This window comes from Rattus rattus, chromosome 8, assembly GCF_011064425.1.
Source record: "Rattus rattus isolate New Zealand chromosome 8, Rrattus_CSIRO_v1, whole genome shotgun sequence".
Classification (NCBI taxonomy): Eukaryota; Metazoa; Chordata; class Mammalia; order Rodentia; family Muridae; genus Rattus; species Rattus rattus.
The window spans coordinates 31,020,960-31,039,497 of NC_046161.1; the positions used below are offsets into that span (position 1 = coordinate 31,020,960).

Below are 18,538 nucleotides of genomic sequence, written 5' to 3' on the forward strand. Positions count from 1 at the left end.
AGATGTTTAAGTGGGAGCCGCTGTGCTGTGTAATTTGCTTATTATTTTCATTTTGAAATTCTTTCTGTGGCAGTTGAAGCTATGGGTTTATTCTTCCAAAACCAGGAACAAAATACTTCTTTAACGTATGTACCTAAAACTGTCTTAAAAGGTTTGGATACTTATGTGTGGATTGATCCAAAATTTAGGTCCCCCCTCCCTCTAATGAGTCAATTATAAAGACTACAATAAGAACACTTAGGTTTCTTACACTCTCTGATCTTCTTTGCCACACTTAGATAACTACAAATGTTCTCAGCCTGACAGTGTTTTTCTGTGGAGTGTTTTTATCTTGTTAAGTGGAGTTCCAGATAAATCGGTGTCTAAAGCTCTGGAGTTCTAATTGTGAAGCTTAGCAGAGGGTGTACCCCCACTGGCTGGCTGTAGACCCAGCATAGCTGCCTTACTTATTAAATATAAAAATTCCTCCTCTTTGCCAACCTATAGTTTTTGCTGTTGGAAACATCGGACATAGCAAGGAAATATAAATCTAAGAAGGTGTATATTGTAACCATTTTCTCCTAAAAACCATTCAGAAGCTTAACTCCCACTGTTACTGGTTCTCTGAAGTCTTAACTAGTCCTTTGGGTCTAATGGAGATGTTTGTAGGTGGGGTGTAGAACCAGGAAAACCCACAAGGTAGAGTAAAAGTAGTCTTATGGGATGTTTTAGTATTTTAGAAATAGGCCCATTCTAGCTTCAACCAGTTCTTAAATGAAAGAAAAAATCAAGCAGCTGACCACTGACACTCGATCTTAGACAATCGGATTTTCTCCCCTGTGAGATGCAACTCTGTGTGAACGAGGGGTTTTTGTGCTAGTGACTTGGAAAGGGGCTGAAATGTTTTTGTCTGTGTTGAATTAGAAAGGAGCCTGCGATTCTGGTCCTGTCAGCCAGGCAGATTTGAGTTATGCATGTGGTGTGGTTTTTTGTTTTTTCTTTCCCTTTAATTAATTCTTAAACCGGTTGGTGGTATGCTTGGATTTCTAGGAAACATTGGAGACAGTCTGAAGAGTCATTTTCTAAAAGGGATTAAGAGTACTTGAAGAGTTAATTAAATCTGGCGAAAGTGTCCCTGTTTATGAAACTTTGTCACAGATCCATGAAAGTGAAAACGGAGGGTGATTTACACTGGAGTGCTCAGTTTGGGAGTGTTTCTAAATGAAACCTTGGCCGTGTGCCACAGATAACAGAATCCTGACAGTGGAGACACTCGTATGGGTCTAACACCCTGACTCGGAAGAAACGTGGCCTCAGGAGCGGAGGCTGAGGGGTGGTTCCCACTGCTAAGCTTGCCTTCTGTGAATGCTCAGCTCTTTATTGAGGTGTTTGACTGTCAGCCTGTGATGTGTCAGCGGTAATGGGAGGGAGGTCTGTGAAAGCCTTTTCTGCAGCTGGCCTCCTTCTCAGGGCCAGGTACTGCTTGCTGTCATTTGTACCGTGGTTTTTTAGTGGACCGGCATAGTGACTAGACTTGCTGGACTGAAATGAGGATTGAGATGTTTTTCCTCTAATGTTTTTGCCACTAATTTTGAATAAAACCAATATTGCTACCAACACACAGATACCCTTTAACTGAGTTTATCTCCTCACCTCCTTTAAATGCCACTTAGTAGAAATGTTACTCATCGTGATGCAGTGAGAAATGCCTACGTGGAGTATATATATATATATATATATATATATATATATATATATATATATCATAAGCTGTATGAAATGGCAAGGGATTCTGCAAATCTCATTCTGAAAATACCAGATAAGCACGTCGGTGTCATCCAGGCTCTGTAACTACAGCCAGTCCCTTGTCTCCTCTCTAGGTTCAAAGCAGTGGCACACCATTGGTCACCTGCAGCCAGAGACCTCCTATGACATTAAGATGCAGTGCTTTAATGAAGGAGGAGAGAGTGAGTTTAGCAACGTGATGATCTGCGAGACTAAAGGTAGGCGAAGCCTGGGCCCTTGTGTTCCCCCCTGGCCAGTTACTAGATTTCCAAACTCTAGATCACGTCTTAGGATTGCTGATCTACTTCTGTGTGGGGATTTCTGCTTTTGGTGAGTTCCTAGGTGCATGAATTTAGAAGTCCGTGGTGTTGGTTAGGGCATTTATCTAAAAAGTGTCTCCATGTACGTTAGTGGGAAAAGCCCATTACTTTCCATGTGACTATATGCAAGTCACTTCTTTTTTCTTATCCTCCAAGAGGAGAGTAGAGATATTTGCCAACTGCTTTCTATGAAAATTGAAATATCAATAAAACTATTGATGGTTAAGGGAAAGTACCACACTTGCGTTACAGTTCTGATGATTCAAGTCCGAGGCTGGGAACTTTGTAAGGCAAGGGGGATCGGCTGGCTCTCAGCTCTCCACGTCAAGGGTGTGATGCTAACTGGTGTCAGTTCAGCTCTGTGAAGACCTGTGACAGGTGACTTCACCACCATAGGAGTGCAGGAAAGAGGGACTGATGAGCTGGCAAGCCAGAAAGGCAAAAAGGCCAGTCAGGGGCCAGACCTGTTCTTTTTATAACAGCTCCCTCATGAGAACCAACTGAAACCTCAGCAGTTCTCCTCTAGGCTCTCCACCTTCTTAAAGTCTCACCACCTCTTACCATGGCCACCCTGGGGACCAAGCTACCAACACAGCAATCTGCTTAAAGTGGTTTCTTGAATGGCAGATAGCTGTACTAGCCACATATTTAAGTATGTGCTGTGTTATCTTTAAGATAGCAGTCACAGATTCTAAATCGTCACCCTAACCTCTACCTGCACACGCAGCATGACTGTACAAGGATCTTTAGAAGGAGAAGACTCACATGAGAATAGGAGAAACAGATAATCCGCATGTTTATCAAACAGAACTGAAAGTCCGTATGTCGCCTTGAGGCTTCTCTCAACTGTCGGTAACCCAGAAGTCCCTGCTGCGGGTCTCTGTTGTCCTGATGCTTAGTGAGAAGTAGGAAGCCAGTTCTGAGGTCATGTAGGACGCTCTCTGTCTTCTCTGTCCTCTTTGCCTTCTCCTGGGTGTCAGCGAGGCCCTGGGTACAACACTGCTTACAGTGAGCAGATCTGGTTTTACATGCAGTCTTGGAGTCAGGCTGAGATCTGGCAGTGCCTGTTTCTAAGTTGTTGTTGTTGTTGTTGTTGTTGTTGTTGTTGTTGTTGTTCTCCCTCCTCCCTCCTCCCCCTCCCCCCTCCCTCCTCCTCCTCCCTCCTCCCTCCTCCCTCTTCCTTCTCCTTCTCCTTCTCCTCCTTCTCTTCCTCCTCCTTCTTTTCTCCTCCTCCTCCTTTCTCCCCCTCCTCCATCATATCGTCCTCCTCATCATTTTATACCAGGCCTTGAACTTCTGATCCTCTTACCTAAATGCTGAAATTATAGGTGTGTAACATCATACTCAGTTTATGGTGCTGGCGCTCGAACCCAGGGCTTTGTGATATACTCTATCTCCAGTCCTTAAGGGGGATCTTTTAAAGAAGACTGAGGTAACATGGATGAAGGAAGTTGTTGAGTATTCAGGGTAGCCATCAGTGTCAGCTACAATTGTTTTTATTTGAAAGTAAGGAAAGGAATACTGGAGACCGAGTTGTGAAGCCAGGCTTACTTCACTCTCATAAAGTTTCAACCATGAGTCTTTCTGCTGAAAAAAAGTCTCCATTAAATCCACATTAAACATCCGTTCACCTGGTCCTGGTCTTAGATTTCATGTGGTTAGCCTGTCAGGGCCGGAGAGCTGGCTGTTCTTGCAGAGCACAGCAATTGGCTCCCAGCACCTATGTAGGGTGACTCACGGGTGCCGTAACTCCAGCTCCAGAGGATCCAACACTGTCTCCTGGCTTTTAAGGGCATCTGAGCACACGTGTGCATAGATACACACACACACAATTATATATGTAATTCTTGCCAGGCACAGTAGGAAACAATTCTGGTATAGGGTTGCAGCTCTGAGAGAAGGCACCTGCTTAGCATGTAGAAAATGGTGCGTGCCATCGCCAGCACTGCACAGAGGAAGGGACTAAAACAGTGTTATAGTGTGTTTTCTAGTCTTACAGCCACGTTCAGAACAGCGTGCCTCATTATCAGCCGCAGTTTACAGCCAAGAGAAATGTATTGACTGGGGGCTGGGAAGTCAGAGCACAGTGCTGACAGTCTGGCAAGGGCCTCCAAGTGCTGGATGGTGGAAGAGTAGAGGAATGAGACCAAACCAAAAGGCTCCAAACTCAAACCTGTTTCCATATAAGCAGCCCACTCTGACAGTAATGACGTTGCTCTGTCAGTGGGGATAAAGCCCTTCTGACCTAATCCCCAGCTCCACTTCCTAATGCCGTTACCATGATGGTTACGCTCCTACCTGGGTTTGGACACAGCCAAACAAGCATAGGACTCTGTTACAGCCTTAAGCTGGATCTCTGCTGTGTGGTTCATGGGGGTGAAAGTGATGGAGTAGTAGAGCTCATTTTATCTCCAGGGATCCTGCCTCCCAAGAATGGGCTGTCAGCCACTATAGTCTGCTCGTGACAGAGTGGGACTTTACTATGACATTTAGAGCAGTAAGAACATGTATGTGACTCGCAGACAGGAGAATGGGATGTGTATCACACTTGTGAAATAGCATTTGGGATCACAGTTTCCCAGAATACCCAGGAAGTAGCTAAGAAGACCGTGGACTCTAGTACGTTTCATTGGAGATGCTTACAGGACACATGCAGGTTTTTTTGGAATATGTTTAGATGCCATAGTAGTTAAGAGCTAATTGTTTAATATGTGTTTTCCATCTTCTTTACGTGGTGGAAATAAGACACTAATCCCAAGTCTTATTGAGAGAAAAATATATCATGTAGAATAAGAGTTTTTGGTTTTTGTTTGTTTTGGGGGTTTCCATCCATAAGTTAAGTATTTTATTTCAACCCAGGAAGTTTCCGCGGGTACAGTTCAGCAGGTCATCATACAGCTGTTTAGGTCAAACCAATTTGTATGTTTCTTGGCTCCTAGAATTTCTCAAAAATGTGTGGACCAAAACTCTAGCAGATCCGAATTTCCCATTTGGATCCTTCTCTCTGACTCACTGGTGGTCAGACCGTCTCTGTAAAGAGCCTAAACAGACTGGCTTGCATTCCTAGCCAGACCTCCTTCAGAGAGTCGATTTCGTAAGCTCTGTATTCACGCTAACATAATTTAAAAAAAAAAAAATATTCCATGCAGTGAAACGAGTTCCCGGAGCATCGGAGTATCCCATGAAAGAGTTGAGCACTCCTCCCAGTTCTTCAGGGAACGGAGGGAACGTGGGGCCTGCAACCAGCCCTGCCAGGAGCAGCGACATGCTGTACCTCATCGTGGGCTGTGTGCTGGGGGTTATGGTCCTCATTCTTCTGGTCTTCATTGCCCTGTGTCTGTGGAAGAGTCGCCAACAGAGCGCCATACAGAGTGAGTCATTTATAAGTATTTCCTTGTATTTTTCTAAAGATGGGTAGAAAAAATATTGTCAGAATAAATATTGGTTCCTAACACTCTCACATATTTGTGCCATGGAATGGAAAGCTGTTAGATACTCTCTCCACTCAGGGGAGGTGACTTTAGAACTGTTCATGCTGCCAGCCAAAGCATGTGGAGCCTCAAATTAAATTGCCCAATAGAAATAAACACCGAGGCCATAGCCAAGCAGGTCTCCAAGTAAATAGCTGTGTTGGTGCTGGCTTTGTCGGACCACCAAAGAGGATGAGTGCTTGAGCATCAGCTCTGGAATCCACTGTAGGAATGTCTTCAGGCTGCTGACAGTCTAGTCAACAGGAAAGAGAAATGACTTGATGGGAAGGAAAGTAGCAAAGACTTTTCTAAGTTACCGTCATCTCGTGTCACGAGCTGCCCCTGTAACTGTTATACCCAAACAACTCTGAAGTTGCATACTATCTCCCAAATACATCAAGTAAGAAGTGTGATTGTGAGGGTGACGATGTTACTGTTTCAGTACCAACAGCCTTCCTTTCCTGTCCCTAGCTATCTGAAACACTGTGACCAAATCAAGCAGGGATATCAGACTTTGGTGAGGAAAAGATTCTCTTGTTTGGCCCAAGAATAAGGAAATAAAAGAAAAGCAAAGGGAAGCAAATAGTGACAAGTATTTCTAGGGACCACTGTCCAGCACCTCCCCTCCTTTTAAGTTTAGAAGCTCATAAAAAAATGAAACCATCCCTTTTGATCAGGCAACACCTTCCAAAAGAGGTGTGACCGGAATGGAGATGTCAGGCTGCAAAGTTTGGGTCATATTCTAAATGGTTCTGTTGTGTTACTTTAAATTGTATGTGTGTTGAATAGTAGAGCATTTGTTCTAGTTATCTGAGCAAGACTGATCTGATGAGAAGTAATTTTCCTCAGTGATGATAGTATTTTTACAAAATAAAAAGTCCTCATGAGAGTGGTTATTCAGCCATTTATGCCACCAGAAGAAACCCGTTGTCTCCTGCTTGTCGGACATTGCTAAACAATGCCAGTCAATGGGCGAGGGCCTTCTCTGAAGGAGCACAGATGAGCTAGCACAGAAGGAGAGAGCAGGACAAGGAGGAAGTTGGAGAGGACTTAACAAGAACCAGGAAGCAGATCGGTATAGTTTTGAGGCTAGGATTCTTAGGGTTATCGTATCCGGCAAATGTGCCTCTGGAAATCAGAATTTAAGAATTGCCTTTTCTGCCTTTGGTACCTCACACCCTAGGCATGCAAGATGACAGAGATGCTACAGAAGAGCTGAGGAGGGAGCAAATGGACAGGCATCACGCTGGTTTCATTTGAAACGTTTTCCTAAGATTTATTTATGTATACGAGTGTTCTGTTTTGCATGTATGCCTGCATGACAGAAGAGGGCATCAGATCCCATTACAGATGGCTGTGAACCCCTATGGGCTTGCTGGGAATTGAACTCTCAGGACCTCTGGAAGAGCAGCCAGTGCTCTTAACCACTGAGCCATCTCTCCAGCCCAAATGTTGGTATTCTGACAGTTGTTTTGAGCTCTTGAAGTATGTAGGAGTCTTAGGCACTCTTATTCAACTGTGGCATTGTCTGGGGGATTTGCTCCTGCATGGTCTAGTCCCTTGGGAGTGATTTCTCCCTGGTAAACTTCCTTCTGTTAGCAGAGTCTGAGTTAACTCAGCATCCCAAGCTACTCCTCACTGTAAAGAAAAAGCAGCAGCAGCGTTACCAAAAGCTCTGCGAGAACAGTTTGCCATGTTTTTAGTCTTGCTGGTAGTTTCTTAGTGATTTCACTGATAAACGTTTTCAGCAGGAAGATTTTTCCTTCAGTATCTGACTTTGCTTTTTCCCTTCTGGATTTGTTTGTTCTTTTTAACAGAATATGATCCCCCAGGATATCTCTACCAGGGGTCAGAGATTAATGGGCAGATGGTAGAGTATACCACTCTCTCAGGAACAGCCCGGATCAATGGGAGTGTTCACGGAGGCTTCCTCAGCAAAGGCAGCCTCAGCAATGGCTGCTCTCACCTCCACCACAAAGGCCCCAACGGAGTCAATGGGATCCTGAACGGAACCATAAATGGGGGGCTTTATTCTGCACACACCAACTCCCTAACCAGGACGTGTGTGGAGTTCGAGCATCCTCACCATCTAGTGAATGTAAGAGATCTCCTTATAAATGTTTGCTTGTCTGGGTCCCAGTGTGGGAGGGTACAAGGACTAGTGAGCATGCCTGACTTCCTTTACTACAGATACCCCTACGTCCTGCATGTGGGCGCGCTGTGTGTCTCTAGCAGCTCCAGATCCAGAGTAACCCTCATCGGTTTTCTGTCATCAGTAATAGCTGTGTTTGTCAGCTTTTTCTAGCTTTAAATTATATAGCGCAAAGTGGAATGAGGGCCAGGACTCACTGAGACTTATTCTTGAGACAAAACGGAAATCTGGCTGAGCAGAGACCAGCCCAGATAGTTCGTTCACATTTGATTTACCTGGAGCAGAGTCTGAGAACTCAGTGCTCTCGTTCCGTCTGGCAAATGGAGGGATGGACTGCCGCACGTCAGGGTGTCCCTGGGGAAGGAGGTGGTAGCTGCTGCCCCCCACTGAAGAGGCCGTTCCAGTTTGGCACCTGCTGTTGTGCATAGTACAGGCCCTGGTGCTGCTAAGCTGCCTGATCTTTCAAAAACCCTTGTAAATACAGGGGGAAATCACCAGATGCCAGGACAGTACTCAGACTCTCTTTTCTTCTGTGCTGGAGATGGGACCTGGGGCTTTTTCCATAGTAGGCAAGTGTTCGACCACTGAGTCAAACCCCAGATTATGAAGACCGTGCAAAAGTTCTCCACAGGCTGCCAGCTTATGACTCCTGACGGTCCATCATGAGTCTGCTTGTTTTATCCACTATTGTTTTTGTTTTTGTGGGTTTTTTGTTTTTTTGGTTTTTTTTGTTTTTTTTTTTTTGTTTTTTGTTTTTTTTTGGCGCTGGGGACTGAACCCAGGGCCTTGCGCTTTCTAGGCAAGCGCTCTACCACTGTGCTAAATCCCCATCCTCCACTAATGTTTTTAAACCCTGTAACTCAGAAGCTTTTCATATTTCAGAATATTAGCTAGCATTCTAATGCTAATAGCCACAGGAGCTCTGCTACAAGCCCTTGAAACTTCTTTATGAGACAAATATCACAGTTTTGTTTCTTTGTGACGGGGCTAGAATGACTGGCATAATTTAAATAATACTGCTTATATTATAATTTAAATATACTACCCAAGGAAGATTGATTTATTATATTCTCTGGCTGGGCATCCATTTTACCTTTTAATCAAGTAATTTGTTCAGTCGATCAAGTTAATCTTTGTTTTAGTTTTTACTGTTATTCTGATTGCAAAGCCATTTGCCACAGTCTGGAAAAGTTAAGGGTTTTTTTTTTTTCTTTTTTTTTCCATCTTTAATTAATTTAGTGAAGATATTGAAATACTAGATTTACAAAACAAAACTTTTTAAGGTGCATTTGTATCATAAAACTAAAAAAAGAAAAACAAACCTATGGCTTTGTGTAACTGGATTTTTGTACATTCTACAAAGCGTGTCATTGCCAAGAGATAATAATTTCATTATTTTGGGGAGCAGCTCCTGGCTTACCTTCGGGCTTCTTAAACAGTTGTGTTCCTGTTCCTAGTCCGCAGCCAGCTCAGTCAAGGACGCTGACGCACACAGCGTTCGACTTGGAACAGCGCATGCTGTTTCTAACAGGAGGGACCCTAAGGCGATGCTACCCACGGGACTGACTTGCCACTTAGATGCTGGCCGCCCCATTAGGTGACAGGTTTAGAAGTTGTCAGCTTTGGTTCAAAACGTTCTTTTCTTACTTTTCTCAAAGGGAAAAAGATAGAGAAGTTAAAAATCTTACCAGTCGTCATGAAAATCACTGATTTGACTTTAACAAATTCAGCAATTCTCATAAATGACATCATTTCTCTGAACTTCCGGAGTTGGCCGGCCCACATGTACTGAATGTAGTCTAGGGATGGTCTTTCTCTGTTTTCCTAATCATTCCCGTTGTTAGGCGGACCAGGGTTACTGAACGAAGTTTCTGGTCTTGCCTTGCTTAGGTTCTGGCTGTTGTTATAAGATAAACGAAATGGAAAGTGTTCTAGCAAAAGGAATTGCCCGAACCTTTCCTAACCTTGAAGGCCTGCTCGAGGTTTGGGGTACAGTGTGATAATACCACCTACCCCTCAAACTCAGCTCTGCTTCAGAAAGAATCTAAGGCCAGTCAGTCTTTAGCTTCCTGTTTGCCATTCTGTATGTCAAGTGAACATTTCACAATGAGGTATGTGTTAATCTGGGCATTTTCCTTAATTGCTGAGCGTTTTCTGCCAAAAGCAACATCAGAATATTAATATTCCCTCCAAGTCATGGCTGGCGGAGAGTCTGCTCCATCTGGAAAGACATGACGTCTTAAAACAGTGCAGTCAAGTGAATAGACCCAATCGAATAATTACAGGAAAGCGAAGATGGGTTCGTCTTGTGACATCACTCAAACAAACTTTACACCCCGTCTCCCTAACGGGCATCACATAAGCTTTTTCCATGACTGCTAGAAAAGAAAACATACGTGGGTGCTTATGAGGTATAATATGTTTCAAGGCATAAATTTGAAATACTAAAAGGAAGTGACTAACCTCCCTCCATTTAGTTGCCTTTTTCCAGTCCAGAGGTTCAGCTTAAGGGAAATAGTGTAACATTGTGTGGGGTGGGTTCACTTGTGAAGAAGTAGTATACGTTACATGGCTCAGGCCGTGTGTGGAAACACACCTACACCCACTTGTTATCGGCGTGTATTTGTGATTATTTGGTAAATGCTCTCTGCTTCCTTCAACTTCTTCTTTCTTTCTTGAATGTTGTCCTGAGCAGGGTGGAGCAGTGTACACGGCTGTCCCTCAGATGGACCCACTGGAATGCATTAATTGTCGGAATTGCCGGAACAACAATAGGTATGTTGGCACGAGCCCAGCCACGGTGCTGTGACCGGTGCATTCTGCACTGCTGCCTCGGTGATTTCCTAAACTTTACCTCTGACACAAAGCTCGACCACCCGCAGTGTAAGATTGTTAATATTGTTTTTCCCTGTTCTGTAATTGTCATCTTTCTGTGTCTCAGTTTCTTCAGACATGTAGTGACCACACTAGAGGCTTTGTTTCTTAACAGCATTGTTGAAGGGCAGGGTTCTTCTGTATATTCAGTTTTTGTCTTTTCACATTTCTTATTTTCATGTGTGTGTTGGGATGAGGATAAATGCAGTTGATCATGTTTAAATAGTATGCAAAACAAAACAACAAAACCATCTCTTACCTCTACGGAAGGTTTCCATAATAGTGCTGAAATTTTCCTACTAGATTATGCAGTCTGTCTGTCTGTCTGTCTGTCTGTCTTTCTTCCTTCCTTCCTTCCTCCCTCCCTCCCTTCCTTTCTTCCTTTCTTTTTCTTTAATTCTTAAAATACTTAAGAATTTTTACTTGGACCATGGTGGTGTGTGCCTTTAGTCCCAGTACTTAGCAGACATAGGCAGGTGATCTCTGTGAGGTTAAGGCTAGCCTGGTCTACCCAGTGAGTTCCAAGACAGTCAGGCTACATAGAGAGACCCTGTCACAAAACAAAACAAAAACTTCAACAAAATTTTGTGTGTATATGGGGGCTGTGTGTGTGTGTGTATACACATGGGCATGGATACATGTCTGAGCATATGGAACTTAAAAAGTAACATAGAAAGTACGTAAGGTGGCACATGTCTATAATCTCAGTAACCTGAACTTTGAGAGCTGTGATCAGGAGAATTACAAATTCAAGACCAGCCTGGGCTACATAGTAAGACCTTGTCTCAAATACAAACAAATGAAAATTCACCAACTTTGATACACTGAATAGCAGAAAGTTTTAATACTGTTTCCTATAGCAGACATTTGGTTAAGAATCTTGGGGTTTTTTTCTTCTTCTTTTTGTTTTTTTCTTTTTTTAAGTTGTACCTGGTAGTGTAAGTCTTTAATACCAGCTATTTGTGAGTCTGAGGCAGGAGAATTCTAGGTTCAAGACCAGCATGGTATGGAGGTGAGGGCTCTAAGCTCTTTTATATACTTCTGTCTATATCAGTTCCAAAGGATTATTGAAGTTGCATGAAAAAAACTTAGTTCTTTTCCATAATGGTGGGGGAAAAAAACATCCCACTGCTGAAATCCTCTAACTAGAAAACTTAGCCCATAAAATAGCTGAAAGTAGCTTGACATTTGAATCATGCATTGTCCAAAAGGGTTCATTCTGTAGTTTTTAAATGAAGTAAATTTTAAGTGTTGTCCTGGGAGTTAGTGACGTCAGAAAGATCTAGCCAATCATGCAGTCTAAAGGCAAGCTGAGCGTGCTGGGATGAGAGAGGCCTGGGCTATGCAGTGAGACCTGTCTCAGAAAACAAAAAGCACACTGTGTTAGAAATTCTCAGAACAGAGCAATGAATCATTGCTACATTTTGTTATTTACTTACCACTAAAGGCTTATATATTATCCAGAGCTGTCTGGCTATTTTGTGTACTAAGAGTGTTTCAGCTCTAAGACACTCATTATGAAAATGTTCATGTATCAAAGCTACAGCTTTGTTCAGAGCTGTCACAAACTGTCACAGTTTGTTAAGAAACATGTGAAATAATTGGTAAACCTAGATGGGGTGGCTCTTGCCAGTAAACAGGTATGCGAGAAGCTGAGATGGTCAGATTGCCATGGGTCTAAGGTCAAATTGAGTTACAGAACAAAGATGTTTTTTCCAAAAAGCACAGGGAGGAAGTTGGTGAAGCTGGCCCACATACTTGGCAGTAATCAGGTGGGTTAATGTAACAGTGGCAAGCAGAGGTTTTGTGTCTTGAGTTGTCCTTTGTGGTTCTCGGGGTCATCACAGATCTCAACTCTCCTTACAAATTAGAGTCTTGTAATTTGGTCTAAGAATAAGGAGTCCTGTGCTTTGTCACTGCTTATACCTGTAATCTTGGGAAATTTACACAGGACCTCACAGTCAGCACCCTCATCCGAACAGTGAAGGTGTGCTCTGAGTATTGGAAGACTGATCACAGCACAATAAAAAAGTTCATGAAGTGTCTTTATGATGAGATTCCATCGCAGTGTCCAAAATAGATCCTGTTTCTTTAAGAGAACTTAAATGGCCTCTGGCAACTTGAGTTTGACCATTTCTATGCACATCTGTGTAGAATCTTGTTTTTATTATAAATTGTAATTGTATTTCTTTGGTTTTGAGGTTAATAACTTCCTACATTTCAAGTTTGTTTCACTGCTATCTGGAAACAGGTGAATTCTCTTCAGCTGTGTTTTTCCCTGGCTTAAATGTTCTTCCTGTATGAAGGAACACACACAGACACACAGAGAGACATGCATACATACATACATACATACATACATACATACATACATACATATGTACACACACATACAGATATACACAGAGACAAACAGATACACACACATACACACACAGAGATACACAGTTGTATTCATGAATAGCTACCTTCGTCTTTCAGAAAATAGAATCATTAACTTCCCATTTCTAATGCTATGGACGTTGTGATTGAGAATAGGTATCTGGTCTGTCAGCCTAACACTTCTATGACAAACACCTAAGGGGAACAGTTTTAAAGGAAGAAAGGAGACAGGCCTTGCAGCACAGACCTGTAATACCAACTACTCAAAAAGCTGCAGCAGGAGGATTGTAAGTTTAATTAAGCCTGCTTGAACTACAGAGTGAGTTCAAGGCCGGGTTGGACAATGTCATGATATTTCATCTTAGAAATAAAAATTTAAAACCCCAAAAGTCTGGGGACAGAACTCAGTGATGGGTTACTTGCCTGGTGTGGGCAAAGCCCTGAATTAAATCAGTAACACCCTCTTCCCCCTGTGAAGTGAGGAAATGTATGTCTCAGCTCACAGTCTTAGGATAGTCTTCACTGCCGCTTGACACGTTGCTCCTGGGCGCTGACGGCTGACGTCCTTCATGAGGGAAGGATGTAGTGGAGCTAAGCGGCTCATTCGGTAATGAACCATGTCCTCCAGAGCCACAGCAGGCTAGCGAAAGACTTTAAGCAGCTCATTAGCAGCTAGAATGATGCCTTCAAGAACACTGTAGGCACAGTTTAGAAGGGAAGTGAGAGGCATTGTGGGTATGAGATCTTATAACTAAGTAAGATACTGTTGAAGAGGCTGGGGAAAGGGTACGTCTCTATCACCGGGCGCAACCATCTCACTAGGAAACAGAAAACTAGGGTTGAACAAGCTCCTTGCCCAGCAGTGTGCTGTTTGAGAGCAGAGGTTAGCCCTGGAATTTTCTTTTTTATTCCACAGGTACCCAAGAACTGGGCAGGGCTTCCTTAGAGTCTCTGTATCACCTCACCCGCCCTGTAACTTGCTCTTCCTTTTTCTCTGCCTTCTCAGGTTTAACACCCAAATGCGTTTCTTAGAGTTAGGAATCAAATTGTCATTCACCCTTGATGAATCCGTTTTCTCATCCCTCCATTTTAGCAGTAACTGGAGAGACTGAGATCAACTCTATTGGCATAAGTGGAGTACTGATATGAAAAGATTGGAGGCAGACAGGATGTGGTGACACACACCTCTAATTACAGTACTCAGGACACAGAGGCAGGAGGATCTCTGTGAATTTGAAGCCAGTCTGGTCTGCATAGTGAATTCGAGGACAGCCAGGGCTACATTGAGACAGCCAGACCCAGACAAACAGCTATAACAACAACACCAACAAAAAACAAAACAAAACAAAACAAAAATGTGAACAAGCAAGATGAAAGACACCTCTAGCAGTCTAGGGGGAATTGTTACATCTCAGGACAGTCTAGGAGGAATTGTTACAACCCAGAGCAGTCTAGGGGCAGTCTAGGGAGAATTGTTACATCCCAGGGCGGTCTAGGGAGAACTGTTACATCCCAGGGCAGCCTAGGGAGAGTTGTTACATCTCGGGGAGTGTAAATGACTGCCAGGCCTCCCCTGTCCCTCCCCCTGCCCCCCTCCTCGGAGCTGAGGAAACCCAGGTCCTCTGTCTCCCGTGTCGTCCCCCGGAGCTGAGGACTGAACCCAGGGCCTTGCGCTTACTAGGCAAGCGCTCTACCACTGAGCTAAATCCCCAACCCCGGTCCTCTGTTCTCTTAACTGAAAAATAAAACCTCAGGATTTTTGCAGCCTGTAGAAAGAGGCCTGTTGAATGCAGCCCTGCAGGGAGCCAGTCCCCTCCACTGAAAATGTAATTGAGAAACCACTATGCTGGTCAGCATCCCCTCCACTAAAGACATAATTGAGAAAACGTTGTGCTGTTCGACATTTCAAGAGTTAAACAGCTTGTAATCAAATAAATCAAATTCTTTCTGCCTTTCTCTTCTCCTCAATTCAGACAAAACAGTACAGTTCTGGATATGCAATCAGATGTGGTTTGTTAGCTGCTCGGCTAGTTTAATGGGAAGGAATTGACATTAAATTGGGTCTATTTGCCATCAGTCTTGATAATTTGTAAGAGAGAGTAGAGAAGACACTGATGAAATTCACAGATGAGTGAATGGAGGTCCCATCAGGAAAGAATGAGAGATTAACTTTAAGGGTCCTAGGGAGACTGGAAATGGGCAGGAAGTAAAAATCAGCGTGGAAAAATGTCTATAGTTCATCTGGGGAAAGAAAAAGAAGTCCGGGCAGAATGGCTGATAATCAAGAGAAAGAAAGCCACTGGGGATAGTGCTAGGAAATCAGATATCACAGATGGCTGCCAAGTTTGTGTGGAGTGATAATCCTGAATGTCCCTATGTTCTCTGCCTGGGAGTGTCCTTCCGCGGCTCATGTCAGATGTGCTCGGATGAAAATGCGAGGCAGAGATGAGGTGAGGATATTAAGTTATAATAGGAGTCTCTGGAGAGGGCTTGATGGACCCAGGTGGCTGCTAATTGTCTAGCACACTTAAACATGTCCTCTGCGCAGTCGCTTTTTCATAACCCAGTCCTTCTCTTCTTTCTGACCACTTAGCAACTTCAGAACTATCCATAATGCCAACGGAAGAAAGCACAAAGTCCAGGGGTCAGCTTCTCTCTCACCTGTGGTGATCTGTCTACTTTGAGGAGATGGAGTTATAGGCAATTGTGAGCCATCTGGTTTGATGCTGGGAACTGAATAGCAGCAGTGTTTGTTTGGTTTTGGTTTGTGTGTGTGTGTGTGTGTGTGTGTGTGTGTGTGTGTTTGCTGGTTTGTTTTTTTGTTTGTTCATTTGTTTTTTGTTTGGTTGTTTTTTGTTTTGTTTGTTTTTGTTTGGTTGGTTGTTTTTGTTGTTTTTGTTTTTGTTTTTGTCTCCCAGCACTCACTGCCACCCTGCCCTGTGTGTGAACATAACTGATAAACTAACTTCTAAAGGAAAGTCCCATCGTGATGATGGTCTCATCACAGAACCCAACCCTGTAGACGGTGAGAGTGGTCATGGTCATGGAGGAAGCTCGTGAGGGTTCTGTTGTACAGCAACTTATCTGTTCCCACAAGCAAGAAATAGAGCAGCCAATAAGAGAGCTAGCTGTGATCAGAAGAAACAGCAAAGATTATTGCATGGTGTGTCTTCAGGGCACGTGCGCGAAAATAAACATTGAATGTTCAGGTGGCTCATGGATCCTTACTCCTTGCCTTCAAGGATAATGAAGAAAGAGAGAGGGCCTGGCTGGCTTAGATTATTTATTTACCTGGCATTCATGAGGTCTTGGGTTCAATCCCCAGTACTGCAAAAAAGTTGGGGAAGGGGCTTTACGTAAAACTTGTCCCCACATCTGATCAGAATAGCCATTATAATTCTGCTTAAGTGTATCCAAGCATGTAATCAGAAGGGAAATACTCATTCAGGAAACATTTGTCTGCATAATTTACAGAAATACCCAAATTATGTTTAATCGACTACCAATACTCCATGGTCTCCCAAATGCAAAATTAAACTTCTGTTCAGTTCTCTTTTTCATTCCATTCTTGCTGTTCAGATTGCTTTTTACAGAGTATTTCGTTATTTTTGTGATTCCTACACCAGTCATTCTTCCGTCTCATAAACTGACAGGTCTTGTAAACTGACAAGTCCTAGACCTCTGAGCTCTTACAGAATCACCCACTTTGTATCTGATGGGACGCTCAGAGTTCCGTTTACTTGGGTGTCTATAGAATGAAGAAGAGGAGTTTCCCTCGGGCTGCTGACAGCCCTGCAGAAACACTGACTCCACAGTCTGCCCGCAGGCACTGCGTTCGAAGGTTGTGAAGCCCCAGATTGTGAAAGTTACTGAGTCAGTGTGAACTGTAAAGGCCATTCTGAGTGTCTTACGGAATGTTCTGTTCTTCCTCACTCCGTGGACATTTGGTGTCTTAATTTACATAGTCACAGTCTCGTTATTGCCTTAGAAAATGCCCGAGCGCATCAGCAGCAGCAGGCTCGCTCCCTCGTGCTGCTCCTGATCGTATGCAAAAGAGAGGTCGTAGCCCTCTGTGGACCATGTGCTTTTATCTCCACACGCCCAGCCCAAGTCCAAGCTGGTTTTCCGCTGGCACCGACATCTGGAAGTATACTAGCAGGCAGGTGGTGCAATCACTTACATTTGCTTAGCTAAGTGGCTAATTGCAGATCCTGAGTTAAGATTCAGTGTACTAGAAAATTTTAAATCATTATGGCTTATCATGGTGAAATCTGGGTCATAGCTACTTTACAAATGTAAATGATATTACCGTCCTCCCTTCTCTGATCCCTGCTGTGGGAGAGGAACAGTTCGAAGGAGTGTCTACTTACCTGAAAAGCAGATACTAAAGAACTCTTACAGGAAGTTGCACGTCCTCCTGCCAAGAGCTGTCACTTCCGAACGTCTTTAATATGTGTTCCTGGCACATTAGCCTACATCAGCGGCCATCCCTGTAGAAGCTGGCCCTTGCTCTTCTGTCTCACCGGCCCCCTATCCTGCCCCGTGAATGTAACTTCAGGCCACGCTGACCAATGTCCTTTAGAAATCGTGATGTTGAAAAGCCCTCAGACTTCACTCAGAAATCCCATCTACAACTTGCTTTAAATTAAAGAAGAGCACAGGACAAGAGAAACCAAGAGGAAAGAAGAAGCCTCTTGCTGTCTGGTGAGTTCCCGGCACTTTGTTATTTCAGCGTGATGAAATTCATTCAGTTGCTGTGTGAATTCATTTTATTTGTAGCGTTTCTATTTAGAGGGCCCTGCCTTGCTTTTATTTATTTATTTTTTTCAGATTCTGGCAAGTATACTTTTTATCATCCCCTCAGCTTAACTTTGATTCTTTTACACGAACTTTTCTTTCTCCTCTAAGCTCAGGCTCCTAGCACCTTACGTTACCTTCAGATCCCCAGAAAGAAGTTTACTCAGCACATGTGACACCATAAAGGTCAGGTGTCTGCCTGTGCTTCTGCTGACCTCTAAGAGACCGACGTTTAAGCCAGCTAACACTAAAGGCAACAGATATTAGAAAAAGGATCTAGCCACAAATCAATACCGAACAAGAATGGATAACTAGTATTGTGACGCAAACAGCAAAAGGAAAGTGTGCCAGGCCCTCCGGCTTTCATATCCCTGTCTTACCTCATGTTAGGTATGGGCTGTGAGAATAGTCTTGTACTATTGAGCCTAATGCTGTTCCTTAATAACTTACTTGCTTTTTAATGCTAATAATTTTTTTATTTATTTTACATTTTTAAAGTCCTACTGAACATCACTTAAGGGTTTGGCACTGGGCATTATGACTTTAGCCAGAGTCTGATACACATTAGAACTCATACAAGAGGCTGGCAAGATAGGCTCAGGGGACAAAGATGTCTGCCTGGCAACCAAATTAGTTCCCAGAATCCACATGGTAGAAGGAGGGAAACAACTCTAGCAAGCTGTCTTCTGATATACACGTGCGTGCGTGCGTGTGTGCGTGCGTGCGCGCGTGCACACACACATACACACACACACACACACACAAACACTAAGCAAACA

General features: G+C 43.5%; 1 protein-coding gene across 1 annotated transcript in view; it reads left to right on the top strand.

Annotated features, from left to right (window-relative positions):
* Positions 1-18,538, top strand: part of Cdon (cell adhesion associated, oncogene regulated) — an 86,052-nt gene that overhangs the window by 58,991 nt on the left and 8,523 nt on the right. The window contains exons 15-18 of the mRNA XM_032909338.1: positions 1,860-1,982; positions 5,234-5,455; positions 7,372-7,652; positions 10,402-10,481. Coding sequence (XP_032765229.1) covers positions 1,860-1,982; positions 5,234-5,455; positions 7,372-7,652; positions 10,402-10,481 — 706 coding nt within the window. The remainder of the gene's footprint in view (positions 1-1,859; positions 1,983-5,233; positions 5,456-7,371; positions 7,653-10,401; positions 10,482-18,538) is intronic.